This window comes from Eutrema salsugineum, unplaced genomic scaffold (assembly GCF_000478725.1).
Source record: "Eutrema salsugineum unplaced genomic scaffold, Eutsalg1_0 scaffold_2, whole genome shotgun sequence".
Lineage (NCBI taxonomy): Eukaryota > Viridiplantae > Streptophyta > Magnoliopsida > Brassicales > Brassicaceae > Eutrema > Eutrema salsugineum.
In genome coordinates, this window is record NW_006256829.1 from 16,646,528 (window position 1) to 16,668,748 (window position 22,221).

General features: G+C 43.7%; 2 protein-coding genes across 2 annotated transcripts; both read left to right on the forward strand.

Annotated features, from left to right (window-relative positions):
- Positions 1–928: 928 nt before the first annotated feature.
- LOC112086599 lies at positions 929–1,351 on the forward strand. Its single transcript, XM_024155571.1, has one exon. The coding sequence runs from the start codon at positions 929–931 to the stop codon at positions 1,349–1,351; it is 423 nt and encodes a 140-aa protein (XP_024011339.1).
- Positions 1,352–17,357: 16,006 nt separating this feature from the next.
- Positions 17,358–18,014, forward strand: LOC112086600. The gene is made up of 2 exons (XM_024155572.1): positions 17,358–17,362; positions 17,513–18,014. The coding sequence occupies exons 1-2, from the start codon at positions 17,358–17,360 to the stop codon at positions 18,012–18,014; spliced, it is 507 nt and encodes a 168-aa protein (XP_024011340.1).
- The last annotated feature ends 4,207 nt before the right edge of the window (positions 18,015–22,221 follow it).

Below are 22,221 nucleotides of genomic sequence, written 5' to 3' on the forward strand. Positions count from 1 at the left end.
TCAGCAGAGAGACACAGAGTGCCAAAGACTTGTGGAGAGACTTGAAAACCCCGAGGAACCAACGGTTAGTGATTCTCACTTAGCAGAAGATGGGACTCTTCTACTTAAGGGGAGAATCACGGTTCCTAGAGGAGATGGATTGAGGGAAGAGATCATGATGACGGCACACCAGTCACGTTGGAGCATTCACCCAGGTAGTACCAAAATGTACAAGGACATCAGGAAGTACTATCACTGGGCGGGAATAAAAAGATCGGTGGCGGATTGGGTGGCAAAGTGACAAATTTGCCAGCAGATCAAGGTGGAGCATCGAGTACCAGGTGGTCTGCTACAGAGTCTACTAGTACCACAGTGGAAGTGGTACTCGATCTCGATGGACTTCATTTGAGGTCTACCGGTGGGAAAAGGCAGGATGAACAACTCGATATGGGTCATTGTCGACCGGATGACCAAGGTGGCCCATTTGCTAGCAATTCGGGATATGGATCCAGTAGAAGTAGCCGAGTTATACGTGAATCAGATCGTGAAACTTCATGGAGTGCCAGCGGATATCATATCGGATCGAGATCCAAGGTTCACAGCAGCGTTCTGGCGAGCATTGCAAGGAGCCTTAGGCATATAAGTAAAGATGAGCACGGCGTTTCATACTGAGACGGACAGACAAACTGAACGCACTATCCGGACAATTGAGGACTTGTTGCGGCTGTGTATTCTAAACTGGGCTAAGGTATGGGAACAACACCTACCCTTGGTTGAATTCTCATACAACAATAACTTCCATGCGAGCATCGGCATGTCTCCATATGAGGTTTTATATGGGAGACCATGCCAAACCCCTCTGTGCTGGACAGAAATTGGGGAGAGGAAGCTATTCGGACCACCAATGGTGGACGAGACCATAGAGAAATTGTAGGTGCTCCGAGCCAATATGAAGAAAGCCCAGGATCTGCAAAAGAAGTATCCTGATCAGAATCAAAGAGAAGTGACATTCGCGGTAGGAGACCGCTTTGGGAAAGTCGGTAAGCTGGCAGTCAGATACATATGGCCTTACCAGATCACGGGAAGAGTGGGAGAGGTGGCATATCAGTTGGAATTGCCACCAGACATGAAACTTCACCCAGTGTTTCATGTCTCCATGCATCAGAAGCATGTACCAGATCCGAATGCGATAGTGCAAGAACTGATTCGGGATCTGCAGCCAGATTTGACGTATCCGGAAGGGCCTTTGAGTATTGGAGAAAGGCGAGTGAGGAAGTTGAAGAACCGAGAGATACCACAGATCCAAGTGTTTTGGGGGAGACAAAACTGGGAGGTGATCACGTGGGACGATGAGACACGATTCAAGGAATAGTACCCAGGTTCTTCGAGGAAGACACCATCATTGAGCATTGGGAGCCGTCGCGGTCTTAATAGAATTCGGGACGAATTCTAGTAAGGGAGGGAGAATGTAATACCCCAACCGTGAGCTAAGACAGCCAAAAATCCAAAGTCGCGGTCTGGACTAGGGGATGGCTTGAGATGAGAATGGGGACCAAGAGAGGCATTTATGTCAAGACAGAATGGAGTTTGGCTGAACAGTTCAAGATTTAGCCGAGGAAGCGGAACTGTGGTCGGGACAGCGGGGCTAAAGCGGGATGGAAACCGCATAACCAGAAAACATGACGGCACGGATCCCAAGGGTAGTGGCAGACAAGACCATGTGGGTATGTCAGCTAACTAGGGGACAACCAGCTGCCAATGTCAGTAATAGCGCGGGCTTCAGATCAGACTAGACTGGACGGGCTAGGGAGGGGACAGCGAGCCGCCGATGTCAGACCTAGCGTGGGCTAGTGGTCGGACCCGTCAGGGACAGAACAGAGCAGCTTGGGCCGCAAGTTAGGGCATGTGTATGGACACATGTCGCGACATGGCGCTGCCGCCAGAATGGACCAATACGGGTTAGTTAGTTGTCAAAACCCACTAAGCCTTAGTTTCCCCTATAAATATCCGAACCTCCCAGCCATTTTCTCACTTCTGTTCTAAGCTTTAGAGAGAAAAAGTTAGAGAGTGATAGGTAGTGAGAAATAGCGTGGTGGAAGGATCGCGGAGGCATTTTCCGGCGGTAGGTGTATCGCGGTAGCTAGCGGAAACAAGAATAGTCAGTAAGCTTTATATTTCGGTTATAAATCTAAATTACCTTAGGCTCGACTTTTACTTAGATAATGTCTATAGATCCAAAGGAAGTCTCAAAGGAGCGAGCAGGGGATCTAGAGCGTTAGTCCAAGAAAGGTGAGTTCCAAACTTAGGGATGGTGCTGGGGTTAACATGATGGTTTTGGGTTCAGACGCACTGGGGTTGTGTCTGTACGCCAAATCCATGCATAACCACGGTGAAATGGTAAGGGGGTTAATGTCCAGGGGGTTGAATAGTTTTAAGGGTAAAACTATTATACCGGGCATCTGTGTGATGTGAATATCCTGAGGGTTAGATAGTTTCCTGGGGTGAAACTATCAAGCCGGATATTGTGTGGTGACAATACCTAGATGATCTATTAGTTTTCAGGGGTAAAGCTAACGGATCAGGTATTGTGGTAAATAAACCCGTGAATGCTTAGTAAAAGGTTTACTGTGGCATGCATGTGTGTGGTTTATTTACACTTGAAAATTTAGGAAATGGGAAGACACTCCCATCTTAAGCCTGGAGGGTTACTTGGGTCGATCCCTCGGCCAGGTGCTGTACATGGATGTGACAGCAGGGCCGTTGACGTGAGGGGTTAAGTGGTCCAGTGGTGTCGGGCCTATGATCCAGTGTGGTGAGATAGGTTCCGGCTGGCAGCCACGAAACTGGGGGAGTGTCTGAGCCATTAGAGGCCTCGAAATGAGAATTAGATGTGAAAATGGTTGCATGCATGATAGGTTTATTGTGCTTGTAGTTTAAAGTCGCTTCCGCATGTGTACTTGATGAGTGATTGATTTCTTGCTTGCTTGGTGGTTGCTTGCTTGAATGTTTGATAACTAAGAGTTTTCCAGCTGTTAGAAGGGTTATCAATCCCCTTGTCAGAGTAGTATAAGGGGTGTCAAACCAAGCTTGTAAACGAGACACTAGCCTATGTTATTTGTTCACTTAAGTCAAGACAAGAAAGTAAAAGCTTGGTGACGATGATTAACGGGCAAATAAGCAATAAAGTTAAGTAAAAGCAGAGATTCAAACTAATCAAGATGCAAACAACAAACAGGTGATTCAGATGATGATAATGAATGATAAAGGCAGAAGCTTTAGACAGGATATTTGACTCGGGTGCTTCCAAGCTAGACTAATGGGTTAATGAATCATGTTATCAAGCGATTTTATTTAACTTTGAACTCAAGGCATGTTAATCTTCTCATGAAAGTATTAAACATCTAAACTGATCCTTTTTTTTTTCATACCAAAATCCCTTTTGAGAATCATAAATCAGTCAGCAATAAGAATCGGTTCAAAAAATGTCATTTAAGAGAACAAACTATCGCTCTCGCGATGAAAGACTCTTAAACCCTTAACCGAGTGGTTCAGACATTTCTACAAACACTTTTGATGCGAGATATGTCTCAGATCTGAACCTCAAGTGATGTGCTTGGATCCAGCCTAGAGATCTCGTCGGTTAAGGAATGAAACATGCAAGACTAGACACCTAAACCCCTTAATCCACCTTGAAAGCACCCTAATCTACCTATCTAAAGCCGCTTAAACGACTACTCACTAATCATAACGAGCTCACTAAGTCTTTTGCAAGACGTGTAGCTAGTCATGATAAGGAGTTTGATGTTTGGATGATAAAAAAAATAAAGAAAGAACAAGATTCTGATGCAAAAACGAGATATCGGATTAGATTAATCAAGTTTCACAAAGGAGGCAAGTTCTTAAAGCTAAAAACAGATAAGAGATAAGATAACTAGGTTTTTAGTCTCAAAATGTATTTATAGCAAAGGGAAAGTGTCGCGGGTCAGACCAGAACAAACCGGGTACTGAACCGCTTCCTTGGGTTGATGGGTGAGTGCCACGGTGTGTCGGAAAGTGAAGCCGAGGTCTTCATGCCGAGGTGTGCACGTGAGTCAGGATCCAGGTGAAGATCTCGTGAAGAACACGTCAAGAACATGCATGAACCCTAGTCTTTGATCCATCCTCACGTGTGTGTTCTTAAGCCATTCTGTTATTGATTCTGGGTTCGTGACAAGGGACCTCGGGATAAAATGTCGAGGGGTCATGATGTCGAGGTGTTTGGGAGAACACAGTCCGGCATGCACGCCGAGGTCATTACACCGAGGTGTACTCTCAACACTTAGTCGTTTTCAGCTTCTGTTCTTACGTATGCATGCCTCGATCTAATCATGCCAAGGCTTTGGGACGAGGTCTGGTCCAAAATACTTCCAAGATATGAGCCTCGACTTGAGTGATGCCAAGGTAAAGGTACCGAGGCTTGTGAAAACACTTAGCGCGTGTCGCAACTCATTTAGGCTTGTATCGACCATGTCACCCTCCGGAAACGATAACTTTCAGAACACGACTCCAATTGCTCTGGGACCAGTTCCACAGTCAAGATGACTCAATGAGCTTGAACTTTGGTGAAGAAACCATCGGAGCTTGGGGAGTGGAAGGCTTCCTGGATTTCACATCTTTGCGCCGCATTGGAATTACCGGAAAATAGACTTTTAGACCGATATGAACTCCGGAGACGCTATCTTCCAAACCTTTGCTCCGAATTGAGCGATTCCAAATGCTCTGAGAATTTCTTCCATGGATCTCGAACTTTGATGAAGACCGGGTAAGCTGGTTTGGACAGGAGGGGCTCCGTCCGCCATGATCTTTGAAGTTCGCCGTTCAGTTCTTGGGTACGCGCAATGCTGGTGAATGCTCCGGAAGCCATATCTTTCTCTCCACTGGTCCGAATTGGATGATTACAACTGTTCTGGAATCTTTGCTTGATTATCTCCAACTTTGGTGAAGACCCCGCCAACTGATTCGGACGGTAAGGTTCCCCGGATTGCTGATTTCTGAATTGCGCGGGCAAGGACAACTTTTGGTCGTAAAAACCTTCCCGCGGTAAGAAAAATGGCCGAGGGCTGTGTACCGCGGTAAGCTTTTTGGTCGTAAAAATCCTTGCCTCGGTCAAAAACTTGTCCCATGGTATTTTTGCACTCGATACTCGATTCTGGCCGATCGGTAAGGTTTTTGGCCGGTAATGAGCGTCCGGTAAACATTTTGGCCGAGGTTTCCGACCAGCCGGTACGAGATTTGGCCGAGAAATTCCTCCAAGCGGTTTTCACCATTTTTGACCCTTTTCTTCACCGTTTTCTTTTCTGTTTCTCTTCTTAGGCTCCAATTGGTCTCCAAAGCTCCTGATAAAGACTTCAAAACATGCAAAACTCTTTGGGACCTAATGCAAGTCATAAGTCCTATTTTAACGCCTAAAGACTCAATTTACATGAGAAAACACATGATGAGGACTCTATAATGCAATCTAAATGATGTAAAATATAAACATATCAACTCCCCCACACTTGTCCTTTGCTTGTCCTCAAGCAAAAAGAACAAATGAGAGAGAGAGGTTGTAATGCAGATGGAGCTCATATTTCCTTTTTAGAGAGAAGTGACCACAAGAGAACTCGGATTCATGCTCAAATATGCAATGCAAAGCTATACTCGGATATTTTCCAACTAAAACACGGAATCTCCACAAGTCATTATCACATTCAACTCTTTCACATTCGTTAAGTTCGTAACCGGTGAATCAAATGATGCAATGTTCAAATAGGCTGGCTTGGCTAGGGTAAGGTCATGAGATAAAAATGATCTCATCAATATTCAAGCGGGTGCAACGCAACAAGGGATCTCTCAATGAATAACCAAACTTCGGCAGAATGCTAAAGGTAAAAAGCAACCGATGCATACAAGGGCAAGACTCATCACACCCCACACTCCACTCAAAGCGTTTCTCACTTGCTCAGCCTCTCAGAATCCTCACTCTTCACAATCGTTTTCTTTTCACTAGGGGACTCGCCTTTTTCTTTTATTTTCAAGCCTTGGTTTTCACTTATTCACACAGCTCTTTTCTTTCATAACGTATAGCCTCTTTCATTTTCATTTCAGAGCACTTGAGCCTTTGGCTTCTTTTCATCCAAGACTTAATTCATTTTCATTCATTCCCCTAGCTATTTCCACTCTCACTTTTCCACTCAGCTCACCTTTTTCCACTCACCAACAAGTCTTTTCCCCCACACTTATTTCTCACCAATACTCTTGGTTCCTTGATGTTGGATCATATCACTCAGTGAGCCATGTCCTTGTCGCTCTAAACCTAACACTTTCTGCCAAGTTCAGTCCAAGGTGGCCTTACAATTCACACACAAACATTGGCTCGAAAGAAAGATGGGTTCAAGGTGAGGGAACTGATCCATGATGCGGATTCAGCTACTTGAGCTAAGGAAGGAGGGTGGTAAAAACAACGATTCTAGCTCAAGTATGTATATCGGTATCCACAAGCCTATTCAAGCAATGCATCAAAAGATATTTACATTTCAAGTTCAAGGTTATCACTTAGCTAGAGTTGAGTGTATTTCAGACTTGTTTCTCAGATTCAAATCGTTTCAAGCTTTACAAGCACAGAATGAGTTTCACAAGCATATTTAGTTCAAGTTCTCAAGTGATTAACTCTCTAGGAAAAAATCTATCATTGCTCCTTGCACTGATGCAATCCTACATGATGCAACTAGACTCGATCTTAAAATGCGAGATGCAAGTAGATTGATGTAATTTATCACATGTATTAAGCTAAATGAGACTCAAGAATGCAAAAGTCAAATAAGAACAAAGAAAACACGATCAGAAAACACAAAGCTCCTCCCCCACACTTAGATAACACAGTCCCTTGTGTTATAAAAGCGTGTGAGAGAAGTGAAAAGACAAACTGAACGAATGCAAGATGATATATACAAGATGCATATGTACAAGGGTTGAAGTCGATACCTTAGTCGGAGAGGTCGGATTCCAAGTAGTGCGAGGGATTCAATGTTGAGCATGCGGGAGTGGGCTGACGTGGTGGGCTGCTTTCTGAGGGTTCAGGCAGGAAAGCCGTGGCTGGGTCGATCCAGTCTTCTTTGCCTGGTGGGAACTCTGGGTTCCTCGCGTTTGAGCTTTCTCCAACTCCTTCTTCTGTAATCGGTGCGGTTGAGGTCGCTGAGTTCTTATCCGGTGAGGATGGCCTCGTGAGCTGCTTTACCTTCTTCTTCAAATGCCTCACACAATCCACCAATGCGTGGATGGTTTTGTCTTGCCACTTACACCACCTTTGGAGGGTGTTTACTCGCGAGTACAGCTTCTTGGTGTGGTATTCAGGCTCACCCCACACTTGCGGATCAAAGTGATAGCGGCCTGCTCCGATCCTTCTCTCATAGTGTCTCTGCTCCTCGTTATCACAATCTTCCGGGCCATTAGTGTTCTCGGGTTTGCTAGGTGCTGCCTTGGTGCATTTTCGAGTTGGTGGGTCGAAAGCTCGGATATACAACTGGTCTTTGAGAACGTAGAATGAGACGTTACACTGCTTGTCGAGCATGGTGAGGCTTCGGTTAGGCAGGAGAACCTGCGTGCCGTCTCTATGCAGTAGGGTGAAGTTGTAAACCCATTTGTCCCCTGACTTGCCTCCGAAGAAACCACTTTTGCTTAGGTATAACTCATCAATGAGATTCGGCTTCTTTGGTGAATCAGGGAATATAAACCCTTGAGCCCTCAGGATCTTGGTGACTATCCAACCGTTCTGAAGTCTTCTTGCTCCTCGCTTCTTGCGGTCGCACCATACATTGTGCCGATAAGTGAGAATTTGAATGGCAAAGAATGCACCCAATGATGGTACATGCAGCGGCCCTTGGAACTCTTTCTTGTTCTTCATTTGAGTGATGAATGGCTTCAGTCCGAGTCCCAATAGTTCAAGCTCGGCCGTGTGAATAACACCAGGGTTAAAGGTCGAGAAGAATGTTGATGCTAGGACGCGGTTTGTGTATCTGATCGCAGGGTTCCTTATGCAGCTTGTCTTGCTCTTGCCTCCGAGGTAGGGTCCAAAAGATATTGTTTCCCACAAGGCGGCCAACTCATCACGAGGGTACACAAACTTGTCAAGCGAGCTTCCATTCCTTTCAAACCCAAAGATTTCATCAAGCTCCTTGAAACTGACCTTGTAGTGCACGCTATCCATTTCAAACTCAATGTGGCTGAATCCTTTGCAATGTAAACGCTTTGGATCTCTCTTGGGGTAGATGATGACCTCCAAGGTTGCAAGAAACTGCTGTGTAATCCCTTCATAGGCAACATCGCTCATCTCAAAGAACTTTGCCAAGCCCATATTCTCAAAAATGAGGGTCACGTCATCAAGTATCTCGAGTTTCCTCAGCAACTCCAAGTCAGGGAATCGACCTTGAGCCACTCTGATTGAGTTAAAGTGGTCCAAATATTCCTCAGTAGTTGGGAAGTGTTCATCCTCGGGCTCGGGCTTTGGTTTTTTCTTGGACTTTTTGTCACCGTTGTCCACATAAGGGACTAAGGCTCCGGGCTCATCGTCATCAGATCCCACAGCTGCCTTCTTCCCGTTTCTATTTGACTCGAGAGCTGGTGTCAGAGTGAGCTCAGTATTTCTTGCTCGTTTGGGGGTTGGCTCGTCATCGGGTCGCATCGAGGGTTTCTTGCTGGTCTCTCCACTACGTGGCACGGCAACGGCTTTACCCTTCAAAACTCTCTTCTGGCCCGCACTTCTGTTTGTCTTGTGGGTAGGAACGGTTTGGTCTCCGGTCATCTGCAAGGGAGATTCTCAAAGAAACCGTCAGAGCCAAGTACATCGTTAAGCACATGTATCTCAAGATTGGCAAGTACAAAACTTTTTCTCTAGCAGAACTGATATTCATAGCTTTTTCAAACATCAAGGAAAGTAAGAACAAGCCAGAACAACCGATTAGAGAAAATTTATCTAGACATTTCAGCTCAAACACACAAATCATCATTAAGACCGATTCCAAGCGCATTTTCTCAAGAATTTTAAAAACACAATAATAAGTGATTTTAAATGCAAAGACCGGTTTTTTGTGTGTTGTCTACCCTGGTGGAATTTAAAAAATTGTTTCCAAAGGCCGATATACTCTTAAAGAATCGATTCCACATTTTACAAACATTTAAGCTCGCAAAGAATGAAGGAAGAATATGAGTTCTTTAAGATGCAAATACCTTTGGGAATCCAAGATTTAAGCTGAATGAGATGCCTATGCAGAGTAGACAACACCTTAACGAGTCTAGAACGCTTGGAATCATGCAAAATGAACGAGAAATGAGTGAGTTGTGTTCGTGAAATGCAGAGAAAAGAGTCTAGAGGGCAAACTCTGCGTTTTGGCCAAGTATGGAGGTCGGTATGGGCTGGAGCGCGCTTTCCAGCTGGCATTTGGACTGTTGTGGGACTGGTCCCCCCTTCTGTCCAGCTCCAGCCATTGACCGCGCCAAAAACCACTTTGACCGGGTGTTCAAATTCAAAATGCCGCGCAACCCTTCAAATGGACGCGGTATGGGGATGACGTGGGCTGTACGGACCAGGCCAAATTTTCTCGTGTTACTCTGAGCTGCCTCGACTTGTTCCACCCCGAGGGTATCAAGCCGAGTAGTCTGAGCCCGTGCTAACGAGTAAATCCCCATAGCTTTCACGTCTTTTTTTTGGACTTCGCAAATCCTCCTTTTCGTTCTAAGTGTTTCATGTGTTCTTGCTTTTGATCATTTCTTGAAACCGAGTACCTCGGCACGCTCCACCACGAGGGCATCATGCCGAGGTCACTTGTTTTTAGCAAAGAACACGTGAAGTTGGGGGTTTAAACAGGCTGGCCTTGGTGTAAACTGGTCGCGGCCTCGGATCAAGGTTTTTGACCGTTTTAAGTGGACATCGCCCCTCGGTATATTTATACCGAGGTGTTTACACCGTGAGCCTCCCCCACACTTAGTTATTTTACCACAGCACTTCTCAGACACGACCATGATGAAATTAAGTCGAGGAATCTAGCTGAGGTTCTCAAGCTTTCACTCGGTAAAAGATGACCATGGTATGAATATACCGAGGGTCGATACCGAGGCTATGTATGGTCTTTGACTTAATTCATCAGGCCGTGTCTTTTTCAAGCTTTTTCTCACTGTCACTCTCAATGTTCACTGTCTAACTCCTGAAACACTTAACAAACCCTTCAAAAAGCTTCAAATAAAAAGAAAAAGAAGATGAAAAACAAAATATGTATGGATAAGCTTGGGGTGTCTCCCAAGAGCACTTTGTTTAACGTCGCTAAGTTTGACTTTTCATACCTTTTCAGGCTGATTCCGGTTCAAGTAGAGGAACTGAGGTAGCTCCCTCCCTTGTTTCTGATGCCAAGTAATTCTTTACCCTCTGGCCGTTTACCACAAAACCTTGTCCATCTTTTCCCTTTAAAACCACGGCTCCATAGGGTCTTACTTCAAGAATCGTGAACGGACCGGACCATCTAGACCTCAGCTTCCCAGGGAACAGCTTAAGTCTTGAGTTAAAAAACAGAACTTGGTCCCCTTCTTTGAACTCTCTCTTGTGTATCTTCTTGTCATGAAGCGCATTGGTTCTTTCTTTGTAGATCTTAGAGCTCTCAAAAGAATCTAACCGGATCTCCTCAAGCTCATGAAGCTGTAAAACCCTCTTCTCTTGTGCGTTCTTGATGTCAAAGTTCAGAAGTTTCACTGCCCACAAGGCCTTGTATTCCAACTCAACCGGTAGATGACAGCTTTTCCCATAGAGCAAGTTAAATGGTGAAGTCCCAATGGGGGTCTTGTAGGCGGTTCTGTAAGCCCACAGAGCATCGTCAAGTTTCTTGCTCCAATCCTTCCTGGATGAGTTCACGGTCCTTTCCAAAATGGCCTTTATCTGACGGTTTTTAACCTCCACTTGGCCGCTGGTTTGCGGATGATAAGGGGTGGCCACCTTGTGCTTTACTCCGTGCTTCTTCAAAAGACTCTCAAGAGTCTTGTTGATGAAATGGCTCCCCCCATCACTGATGACTACTCTTGGTACTCCAAACCGTGGGAAGATGATACTCTTGAAGAGTTTTACCACCACTTTTGAATCATTGGTTGGAGATGCAACCGCTTCAACCCATTTACTCACATAATCCACTGCCATAAGGATATATTGATTCCCATATGAGTTTACAAAGGGACCCATGAAGTCAATGCCCCAACAGTCGAAGACCTCCACTTCAAAGTGGGTTTTGGGGCATTTCATTCTTTTTGGATATGTTTCCGTGCCTTTGACAAGCTTCACACCTCGAGACCACTTCTTGGGCGTCTTTGAACATGGTCGGCCACCAGAAACCGCTCTGTAGAACCTTGGAAACTGTCTTGAACGCACCTAAATGACCACCATACGATGAGCCGTGGCATTCTTGTAGCACCGGATGAATCTCTTCTTCGGCCAAGCATCGCCTATAGAGATGGTCCTTGTTAAGCACGTAAAGGTACGGCTCATCCCAATAATACCTCATCACATCTCTAAAGAACTTTTTCCTCTGATAAGTATCAAGATCTGGTGGCTCTTAACCGCAAGACAAGTAGTTCACAAGATCCGCGAACCATGGAAGACTTCTTTCTTTGATCGTGTTGGCTTCCTCCACTTCTAGGTAAGACCTAACTAGCATAAGGGTCTCCTCTGGTAGTGCATCATCAATTGGGACCTGTTCTTCAATCCTCAACCTGGAGAGGTGATCTGCGACTCCGTTTTCAATGCCTTTCTTGTCAAGTATCTCCATATCAAACTCTTGGAGCAATAAGACCCATCTCAAAAGCCTCGGCTTAGCGTCCTTCTTAGACATCAGGTACCTCAAGGCCGCGTGATCTGTGTAAACCGTGACCTTTGATCCCACTTGATAACTCCTGAATTTGTCAAATGCAAACACAATGGCGAGCATTTCCTTCTCGGTGGTGGCATACTTTTCTTGAGCCGAGTCCAAGGTGCGGCTGGCATAGTAAATCACATGGAGCTTCTTATCTTTCTTCTGCCCCAAGACAGCTCCCACGGCATAGTCAGATGCATCAGTCATCACTTCAAAAGGTAAAGACGAATCAGGGGCTTGTACAATCGGTGCACTGATCAAAGCCTCCTTGATTCTCTTGAACGCTTCCTCACATTCTTCATCAAAGTTGAAATCCACTTCTTTGCACAATAACCTGGTCAATGGCCTGGCTATCTTGGAGAAATCCTTGATGAACCGTCTATAGAACCCAGCGTGGCCAAGGAAGCTTCTTATTCCTTTCACAGAATTCGGGGCTTGTAAGTTCACCATCACCTCGATCTTGGCCTTATCCACCTCGATGCCTTTCTATGATACCTTGTGTCCCAAGACAATGCCTTCTTGGACCATGAAATGACACTTCTCCCAGTTCAAGACAAGCCTATGCTCCTCACATCGTTTGAGAACCTGAGAAAGATTAGCAAGACATTCGGAGAAAGAGGAGCCGTATACGGAGAAGTCATCCATAAACACCTCAACTTTCTCTTCAATTAGATCAGAGAAAATGTGCATCATACATCTTTGAAAAGTGGCCGGTGCATTACACAAATCGAATGGCATTCTTCTATAAGCATAAGTGCCATAAGGGCAGGTGAATGTCGTTTTCTCTTGATCTTGGGGGTCTATAAGTATTTGAAAGAACCCCGAGTATCCATCGAGAAAACAAAAATAAGGATGATTAGCTAACCGTTCAAGCATTTGATCAATGAATGGTAAAGGAAAATGATATTTTCTTGATGCAGAATTCAATTTCCTATAGTCAATGCACATGCGATGGCCGGTTATAGTTCTTTGGGCTATGAGTTCATCCTTATCGTTTTTCACCACCGTGATCCCACCTTTATTGGGCACAACGTGTATAGGAGACACCCACCGAGAGTCAGGGATTGGATATATGATCCCTGCCTCAAGGAGCTTTAGTATCTCCTTCTTAACCACCTCTTTGAGGTTCGGGTTAAGGCGACGTTGGTGCTCAATAGAGGACATGGCTTGGTCCTCCAGGTGGATCCTGTGGGTGCATATATCAGGAGAGATTCCTCTAATGTCAGCCAAGGAATACCCTATAGCTCTCCTGAATTTCCTTATTTCATTAAGCAATGCACGTTCTTCATGTTCAAGCATGCTATCGTTTATGATCACAGGAAAAGTAGAGTTCAGGCCTAAGAACGCATACCTGAGCCCTGTTGGTAGAGGCTTTAGCTCAACAGGGGGTGCGTCTGCCTCATTCCAATCGGCATCAAAGCTGCATTGGCCTGGAACAGCTTCCTCGGCCTTTGCTTCATTCTCGCGCGGTTTACCATCGGCCTCAGTATGAGTTGTCACGGCCATGATATCCTGAGGTGTCTCTTCTGTTTCCGTGGATCCCTCGCTGTCTAAGATGTCGAGGCCACTCTTCCTGAGCTCCAAAAACCTTGCCTCAGCTCCAAGTTCCCTCGGTTGGTCCAAAAGACGCTTGTACACCTCGCTTTCCTCGTTCAAGTACCCGTGCTCTTCAAAAAGGAGTTTTCTTACACAAAAGAGGCAAAGAGAATATGGAATAAAGCTTAAGTCCTTGGGATAAAACCCTAAAAACTATATATAGGTCTTTAAAACGGACTGGGTCAGCCCGGAACAAACCGGGTCCTGACCCGGCTTTAATGGATAAAATGACGAGTGTGCGAGTTGGTCAGGAGCCTCCCAAGTCGCATGCCCAAGTCGCACAGCCAAAGAAGCAGTCTTGTGACCCTTAAGTCCTTTAGTCTCAGCTGCATGCCCAACTAGGTGTGTTCTGCGAGTCTTTGTGCGATTCAGCCCTCTTCCTCTTCAACTCGCATGACCAAGACGAAATCTGGGGAGAACATGTGTGCGACTTGGTCCTCCTTTAGTCCCAAGTCGCATGCCTAACTCGCACAGCCAAAGAAAGAAGCTTGAACGAGATAGAACCCATATAAGCTCAGCCGCATTACTCTCTCGGTGTGATTTGCGAACCTTCATGCGGCTCAGTTCTCTTTGCTCCTTAACTCACACGACCATGTAGCAGGGGCCTTCAGAGATATGTGTGGGATGGTCTCCATCACTCCCAAGTCGCATGCTCAAGTCGGTGTAAATTGCGAGTCTTCATGCGGCTCAGTTCCAAGCCTGGCCAACTCGCATGCTCAAGTCGCACGGTTGTGGACTTAGTATTTTTCTTGCTCGGGAACCTTAAACCTTACCCAGTGATACCTTACTCGCACATCTCAACACGCAGCTCAACTCCCAGGCATTGATCTCCAGGCATTGCGAGTCAACCAAGTCGCAAGACCATCTCGCAGGCTTCAGGTCTCATTGGACCACTTCACATTCGTGGGAGAGTAACTCCCAAGATACTGGTCCAAATGGTGCGATTCCAACTTCAGTGGACAGAACAATCAGACATCTTCAACTTTGGTGAAGAAACCTTCGGCGCTTGGGAAGTGTAGGGTTCCCTGGAGGGCTCATCTTTGCAGTGCATTGACACGGTCAGAAAGAGGCTTCTAGACATGCATCCATTCCAGAAACTTTATCTTCTTGCTCATAGCTCCGAATTGAATGATCTCAAACGTTCTGGAAAAAGGACTCAAATATCTCGGATCTTGATAAAGGCCTTGTAGACTGAATCGGTCTGGAAGTGCATCGTCTTTCGCATTCTTCGAAGCTCATCGGGTCGGTCCAAAACGGCAACGAGACATGCGTGCCTTCCGACGAGCTTAACTCTCTGCTCACGGCTCCAAATCATATGATTATACCTGCTCTGCAACCATGATCCAATCGGCTCCAACTTTGAAGAAGCACCCGACAACAGAATTGACCGGCAAGACCTTCGGGTAACGCGATTTCTGAGATGTGTCTATACCCGGAAATTTTGGCCGAGAAACCTTAGCAGCGGTACGCGTTTTGGCCGAGTGACTCACTCGCGGTACATGAAAATTGCCGATAAAAGTTGCCTGCGGTACGTGAGAATCGCCGAGTACCTCCAAAAACACATTTTCACCATCTTTCAAGTCCTGATCGCCATTCCTCTTCCTGGATCCACCTTTTCAACTCCAAATAGCTCCAAATACACCTGATAAACACTCCAAACATGTAAAGACTCATTGGGACCTATTGCAACTCCTAAGTCCTAAAACAAACCCTAAAGACCTAAAATGCATGAAATAAGATATGATTTGAAATGAAATATACAACCTAAATGATGCAAATTATGAACATATCAACTCCCCCACACTTGTCCTTTGCTTGTCCTCAAGCAAAAAGAGCAAATGAGAGAAAGAGGTTGGATGCATTGAGAGTTCATATTTCTTTATGAGAGAGTGTATCACTAAAAGAATTCAAGGCTCACTGTTCTTGTTGCTAATTCTAAGATGCATTGCAAACAAGATTACTCACAAAGCTTTAGCCATACTTATCAATAAATGAATCAAGCTCAAGCTTAAGTTTTCACAAACAGCCATAGTTCCAACCTTATGACATTCATTAAAGCTCATGTTAATCATGCATATGCAAATCATGTGAACTCACTTGTCTTGTGACAGGGTCATGAGACAAAGATGATCTCATTTAATGTTTATGGTTTCCATGCAGCTCAAGGGATCACTCAAGAAGGAATAAACTTTATTAGAATGCTAAGGGTAAAAGGCAACTGGTGCATACAAGAGCAGAATCCCATCTACCCAATGCCCCAAATCGGTCTTTCACCTTAACTCTACTCCCATGAAGATTACATCCTAGCTACTCCTTTCTCAAGACATTCATTGCCTTATCAACCCTCTCCTCACTTCACTCTCATTATTTTCTCACCAGGGTGTTCATCTTTTCAACTTTAAACTTAGGCTTTGGGGTCTGAATCTTCCACTTAGCTCTTTCTCATATAACACTTTGTAGCCTCTTTTCTTTTCTTTTCAAACACTTGAGCCCTTTTGGCTTCTTTTCTTTTCCTTTTAGTTAGAGGCTAGACTTTTCTTTTCAACACACAAGAGCTTTTCTTTCTTTAAACAGCAGACCCCAAACCGCTTTCTTTTCTCTTTCAACCCCTGGTTTTCATCTCAAATTTCCTCTTTTCTACTCAGTGTTTCTCAAGAACTCTTCCTAGCCTACTCTAGGCTCATGATGCTGAGCTAGATCTACATGAGACCCTACTCTTGCCGCCCTAAACCCAACACTTTCTGTCAAGTTTATTCAGAAAAAGGCCTCACATCTCTCACTATAGTGTTTTAGGCTTCAAGGAAGGTTTGGTTAAAGGCACGGAACTGTCTCAAGGTGAGAGAACAGCTATTCGAGCTAGCAAAGAGTTGTAAAAGGGATAAGAGAGCTCAAATATTTTAAGGGTACCCATGAGTTCACAATGACATGCACAAGCAATATTAATTAGATTCTCAAATTATGGTTCTCACTTAGATAAGGCTGGAACTAATCATAGCTTGATTCACTCAACAAGTTCAAAGCATGGATCAGTCTTGATTTCTTTCTTGTTTACATGGAGCAAAGAACTAGAAACTAGGGCAGTGAACCGAATTCTTAAAGTGATATTCTCTCAAGGAAAAACCTATCATCACTCCTTTGCATTGATGCAGCCTACATGAATATGCAACTAGACTCAATCCTAAAAAATGAGAATGCAACTGCATGAACATTTTTTTGTGAAAATTTTTTGATTTTTCAATTTTTTTGGTTTTTAATATGCACTTAGATGAAACTACATGAATGCATGCAAGAATATGACTCAAGACTCAAAGTATAAAATAAGAACAGAGAAAACATGATTAGTGAAAGATGAAACTCCTCCCCCACACTTAAATAACACAATCCCTTGTGTTATAAAAGCATGAGAAAGGAGTAAAAGCAAAACAAACAAGTAAAATGCAAAGAGGAAAAGAAAATCTACATGCATATGTACAAGGTGTGGAGTGTTACCTAAGAGCTGTGGAAGTCTGACCCCAAAGAGTAAGAGGGGTTTGAAGTGTGACCGGATGGTGTCTCCCAGGAGTGATGGCTTGCCTCATCAGAACCGTCTTCAAGATCCACCCATGCTGTGCCATATGGGACCAGAGCCGTGCAGTTGGTGGAACTCTCTCCAACCTCTTCTCTGGTCTTTGTTGAAACCGGTGTTAGAGACCCAGCTTTGCAAGGGTTTTCAAGCTTCTTGATCCTCTTCTTCATCTCCTTGATGCACTTTGCCATCTTGTGGATTGTTTTATCCTGGTACTTGAACCATCTTTCCAAGGTTTAAAGTACCCAGAGTTGTTATAAGTGATGGTGGAAGCCACTTTGTTAACAAGACATTGGAAGGACTTCTCAAGAAGTATGGGGTAAAGCATAAGGTGGCTAGCCCTTACACCCTCAGTCAAGTGGTCAGGTGGAGGTTTCAAACAGACAGATCAAAGCCATTCTAGAGAGGACAATGAGCTCATTAAAGAAGGACTGGTCCAAGAAACTGGATGATGCATTGTGGGCTACAGGACAGCTTTCAAAACTCCTATTGGAACTTCTCATTTCAATCTCCTTTGTGGGAAGAGCTGCCATTTTCCTGTGGAACTTGAGTACAAGGCATTATGGGCTGTCAAGCTCCTGAACTTTGACATAAAGACTGTCCATGAGAAAAGGCTCTTGCAACTTCATGAGCTTGAAGAGATTAAGCTTGATGCATATGAAAGCTCAAGAATCTACAAGGAGAGGACCAATACCTTGCATGATCAGAAGATAATGAAGAGGGACTTTAAGGAAGGAGAAGCTATGAAGCTGTTGTTTAACTCAAGGCTCAAGCTCTTTCCTGGCAAGTTAAAGTCTAGGTGGTCAGGCCGTTTTAAGATCTTGGATGTGAGAAGCAATGGAGCTGTTGTTCTTGAAGGCAAGGATGGCAATGGGTTTGTTGTCAATGGGCAAAGGTTGAAGGACTATCTGGTCAATGCAATCAAGGAGGGAGCTATCTCATTCCCTCTTGATGATCCCCAAACTCACTAAAGAGTATGAAAAGTCAAACTTAGTGACTTAAAACAAAGTGCTCTTGGGAGAAGCCCCAAAAGCTTATCCTTGTACATAGTCTTTTAATCTTTTCTTTTTATGTTTTAGGATGTTTTGGATGTGTTTGTTGAGTGACCTCGGGTTCTAGGTGGTGTATGTGCCTTCTAATCTTGGTAACTAAACGTTTTAGGACTCTTAAGGAGGTTATCAATCCCCTTAATCAGTTGTAGAATAAAGGGTTATCAATCCAACAATGTGGTTTAGACACTTATCTATGAGATAGTTTCTTAATCCAAGCAATATGAGTGATTTTATTGGTAACAAGTGCTTAAACTGAAAACTAAACAATACAATGACGAGTGATTAAAGTAAACTAAATCAAGCAATAACAATAAACAGGTGATGATGATATGAATATGATGGGGGAAAGGCCCTAGACAAAATAGGTGGTTAGGGGTGCTTTAATGCTAAACTAGAAAGCTAAATGAACATACAATCAAGCAAAACCATTTAACATAGAGTCTTAAGTAAGATAATCCTCTCATGAAGGCATTAAACTCGTATGCTAATCCTCTTTCATACCAAATTTCAATTTGAGAAGCATGAATCAACAAGCACTAAGAATCAGTCTAATAAGTCATTTAAGCATTAAACAATCACTCTCATGATGAGAAATGCTTAAACCTCTAACAAGCTTGGTTCAGGCATTTCTCCAAATACCTTTTGGGTGAGGAAATGCCCAAGATCTAGACCAGAGTGATGTGCAAAGATCTAGCTTTAAGAACAGCTTGTTAGAGAATGGATGATGCAAGATCTAACCCCTAAACTCTCTAATCTAGCATCTTAGCACCCTAAACCTACTTATCTAAGACCTTAAAATGGATCTACTCACTAATCATAGTTAACACACTTGATCTTTTACAAGGAGTGATATTAAGCATGATTAGAAGCTTTGAATGAGATGGAGAAATGATTTGATGCAAAGAAACACTCTCAAAATCGATTAAGAAATGAGAGATATCTCTTAGAACCAAGTTTTTTACACTAAAGACAAAAGAAAACGAAAATGGCATAAAAGATCCTTAGGGTTTTTGCCAAAATAGTATTTATAACTTTTAAAAGAGAACCGGTCAGCCCGGAACAAACCGGGTACTGAACCGGTTTTACTGGGTCTTTGAGTCAAACCCTTGGCTTGGATAAGTCTGGTGCCGAGGTCTTTTAGGCGAGGGTCTTGTGTTGCTGGGTTGAGAGTGGATCAATGTACATCACTAAGAACATGCATGAACATATGTCTTTGATCTTCACGTGAAAAGGTTGGATTTGAGAAGTGTTTGTGAGCTGAACTCTGCATGAGAAAGCCTCGGTATAAGCTATCCTGAGGTCTTTAGTCGAGGTTTGGCCAAGTTCATTCCCAAGTACCCTCGGCTTGACCTTGAACCGAGGGTCTTGAGCCAAGGTGTTTTACACTTAGTCAAATTCAAGGTCTTGAACCTCCTTCCATGCATTGCCTCCGTACAGCTTTAGGCGAGGTAAATGACTGAGGCTTGACCAAAATATTTCGTAAAAATAGCCTCGGTATAGCCATACCGAGGTATTTTGGTCGAGGGTCTTTCCCAACACTAATTTCTTAATTTCGAAGATCACAGCCTTGATACTTAGTCGTTTCAGGGGAAGTTCATGATGGCAAAATGCCTCGGATTGGGCTATAGCGAGGTTTATAGTCGAGGTAGAGACCCAAACTTTTGTGTATATATCCCTCGGTACAGGTATCACGAGGTGGCTAAGCCGAGGTTCTTGTGAAACACTTAGCACAAATTTGCTCCTTGAAACCCGAACTGACATAGGTGCCTTCTGCTTCTTGTAACTCTCAGCTCACAACTTCAAATGATATGAAATGAAGTCTACGTGAAAGATCATTCAAACAGATCATACTTTGATAAAGAACCCAATTGTATCCGGGGAGTGGAAGGTCTCCCAAACGACCATTCTTTACAGTGCATGGGAACGATCAGAGAGAGGCTTCTGGACCCACGTTTACTCCGGAAACGTTATCGCCCATAACATAGCTTCAAATCGTGTGATCTCAAGTGTTCTGGAAAGACAATTTGAAGCTCTTGAATCTTGATGAAGGCCCTGGAAACTGAATCGGAAAGGAAGGGCATCGTCCAGCGTCACCTTTGAAGGACACCAGATCGGTATGGAATGCAAGTGAGACAGTACGTCTTCTGATGGGTATAACTGTCATCTCACTGATCCGAATCTACTGATTCTAACTGTTCTGGAACCACGAGTCTATCCCCTCCAACTTTCATGAAGACCTCGGAAATCAAATCCGACTTTAAGGCTCCCCGGACGGCTTGATCTTTGATGTGTGTCGGGAACCAGAGATTTTGGTCGAGTCTTCATGTACCGTGGTAAGTTTTTTAACCGAGAATCTGTTCCCCCGGTAAGCTTTTTAGCCGAAGAAACCAAACTCACTCGGCATAGAACTTAAGCCAAAAGTCTCCTCATCCGGTACAGCATTTTACCGAGCAAATCTCCACCTGATAAGCATTTTAGCCGATAGTTGCACGATCCAGACACAAGCAGCACCCGATAAAACTCCTTGCCCGGGGTATGGATTTTTGGCCGATAAAAGTTCACCCGGTAAGGATTTTAGCCGGTGTTTTACTTCCTGCGGTGCATGGTTTTTGCCGATGGGCTCCAAATCTTGGTTTTCACCATTTTTGATCTTTTAAAACCCATTCCTACACCTGGTTCACTCTTTCTACTCTAAATAGCCTCCAAAAGCACCTGATAGACACTCCAAACATGCAAAGACGCATTTGGACCTAATGCAAACCCATAGGTCCTAAAACAATGCCTAAAGACCTAAAATGCATGATATAAGACATGATTTGGACTAAAACTTGCAAGCTAAATGATGCATTTTATGAACATATCAAGAGGGTTGTTGTTTGGGAGTTTGCATTTCCTATCGGGAGAGAGAAGTAATCACAAAAAAAAATTCAAATTCAGGGTCCAGGTTGCTAATTCTGAAATGCTATGCAAGATTTTACTTTGACTCATTAAGTTCAAACAATGATCTCCACAAGCATTCATATTCCTCAGACCTTTAATATTCATTAAGCTCTTTTGTCATGTGAATCAAATGATTCAAGTTCAAACAAGCAAGGTTTGGCTAAGGGTGAGGTCAAGAGACCAAAATGATCTCTTTTAATGTACATGCAGGTTCAATGCAGCAAGGGGATCTCTCTTTGAATTATCAAACCATGCAGAAGGCTAAAGGTAAAGAGCAACCGATGTATACAAGGGCAAGAACTCATCTCACGCTCATTACCTAAGATGCCTCTAACCCAAGCTCTCACACTGAACCTCACAACTCTCTTCTCACTCATTTTCTCTCACTAGGGGATTCATTTTTTTCTTTTTCATTCACAATGATTGGCATTGGGGTCCAACCTTTACACACAGCTCTCTTTCACTTAACACTTTTCAGCCTCTTTTCTTATCTCTTTAGACACTTGATCCTTTTGGCTTCTTTTCTTTCTTTTTTTTTTTTTTTTTTGCGTAGAGGCTAGACACTTTCTTTTGAACACTTAGAGCTCTCTTTTATTTGAACACTAGACCCCCATCCATTTTATTTTCTTTTCCATCCCCTAACTCTCATCCTCCACTTTCCACACAACTCTCTCTTTTTAGCTCTCATCAACAAACCATTCCCTCACACTTTACTCTCGCCATTCCCCCGCAATGCTCATTCAAACAATGCATCACAAGATAATTCAAAGTCGGGTTTAAAGGTTTTCACTTGCTAGAGCTGAGTTCAATTTCAGGCTTGTATCAACAATCCAGATCATTTCAAATCTTGCAAGCATAAAAGAACTAACAATTTGGGCCATGAACTAAGCTCTGAATGTGTTTTTCTCTCAAGGAAACCTATCATTACTCCCATGCAGTGATGCAACCTATATGATTATGCAGCTAGACTTAATCCTAAAAATGTGAATGCAACTAAATTGAACATTTTTTGTGAATTTTTTTTTTTTGATTATTTGATTTTTTTTTTTTATATGCATTTAGATGCATCTATATGAAGGAATGAGACTCAAAACTCAAAATGGAAAATAAGATCAAAGAAAAAATGATTAGTGAAACATAAAACCCCTCCCCCACACTTAAATAACATAGTCTCCTGTGTTATAAA

Excerpts from the sequence above, each read along its gene's own strand:
- LOC112086599 (XM_024155571.1), top strand. The coding sequence starts at position 929 with ATGAAGAAAGCCCAGGATCTGCAAAAGAAGTATCCTGATCAGAATCAA.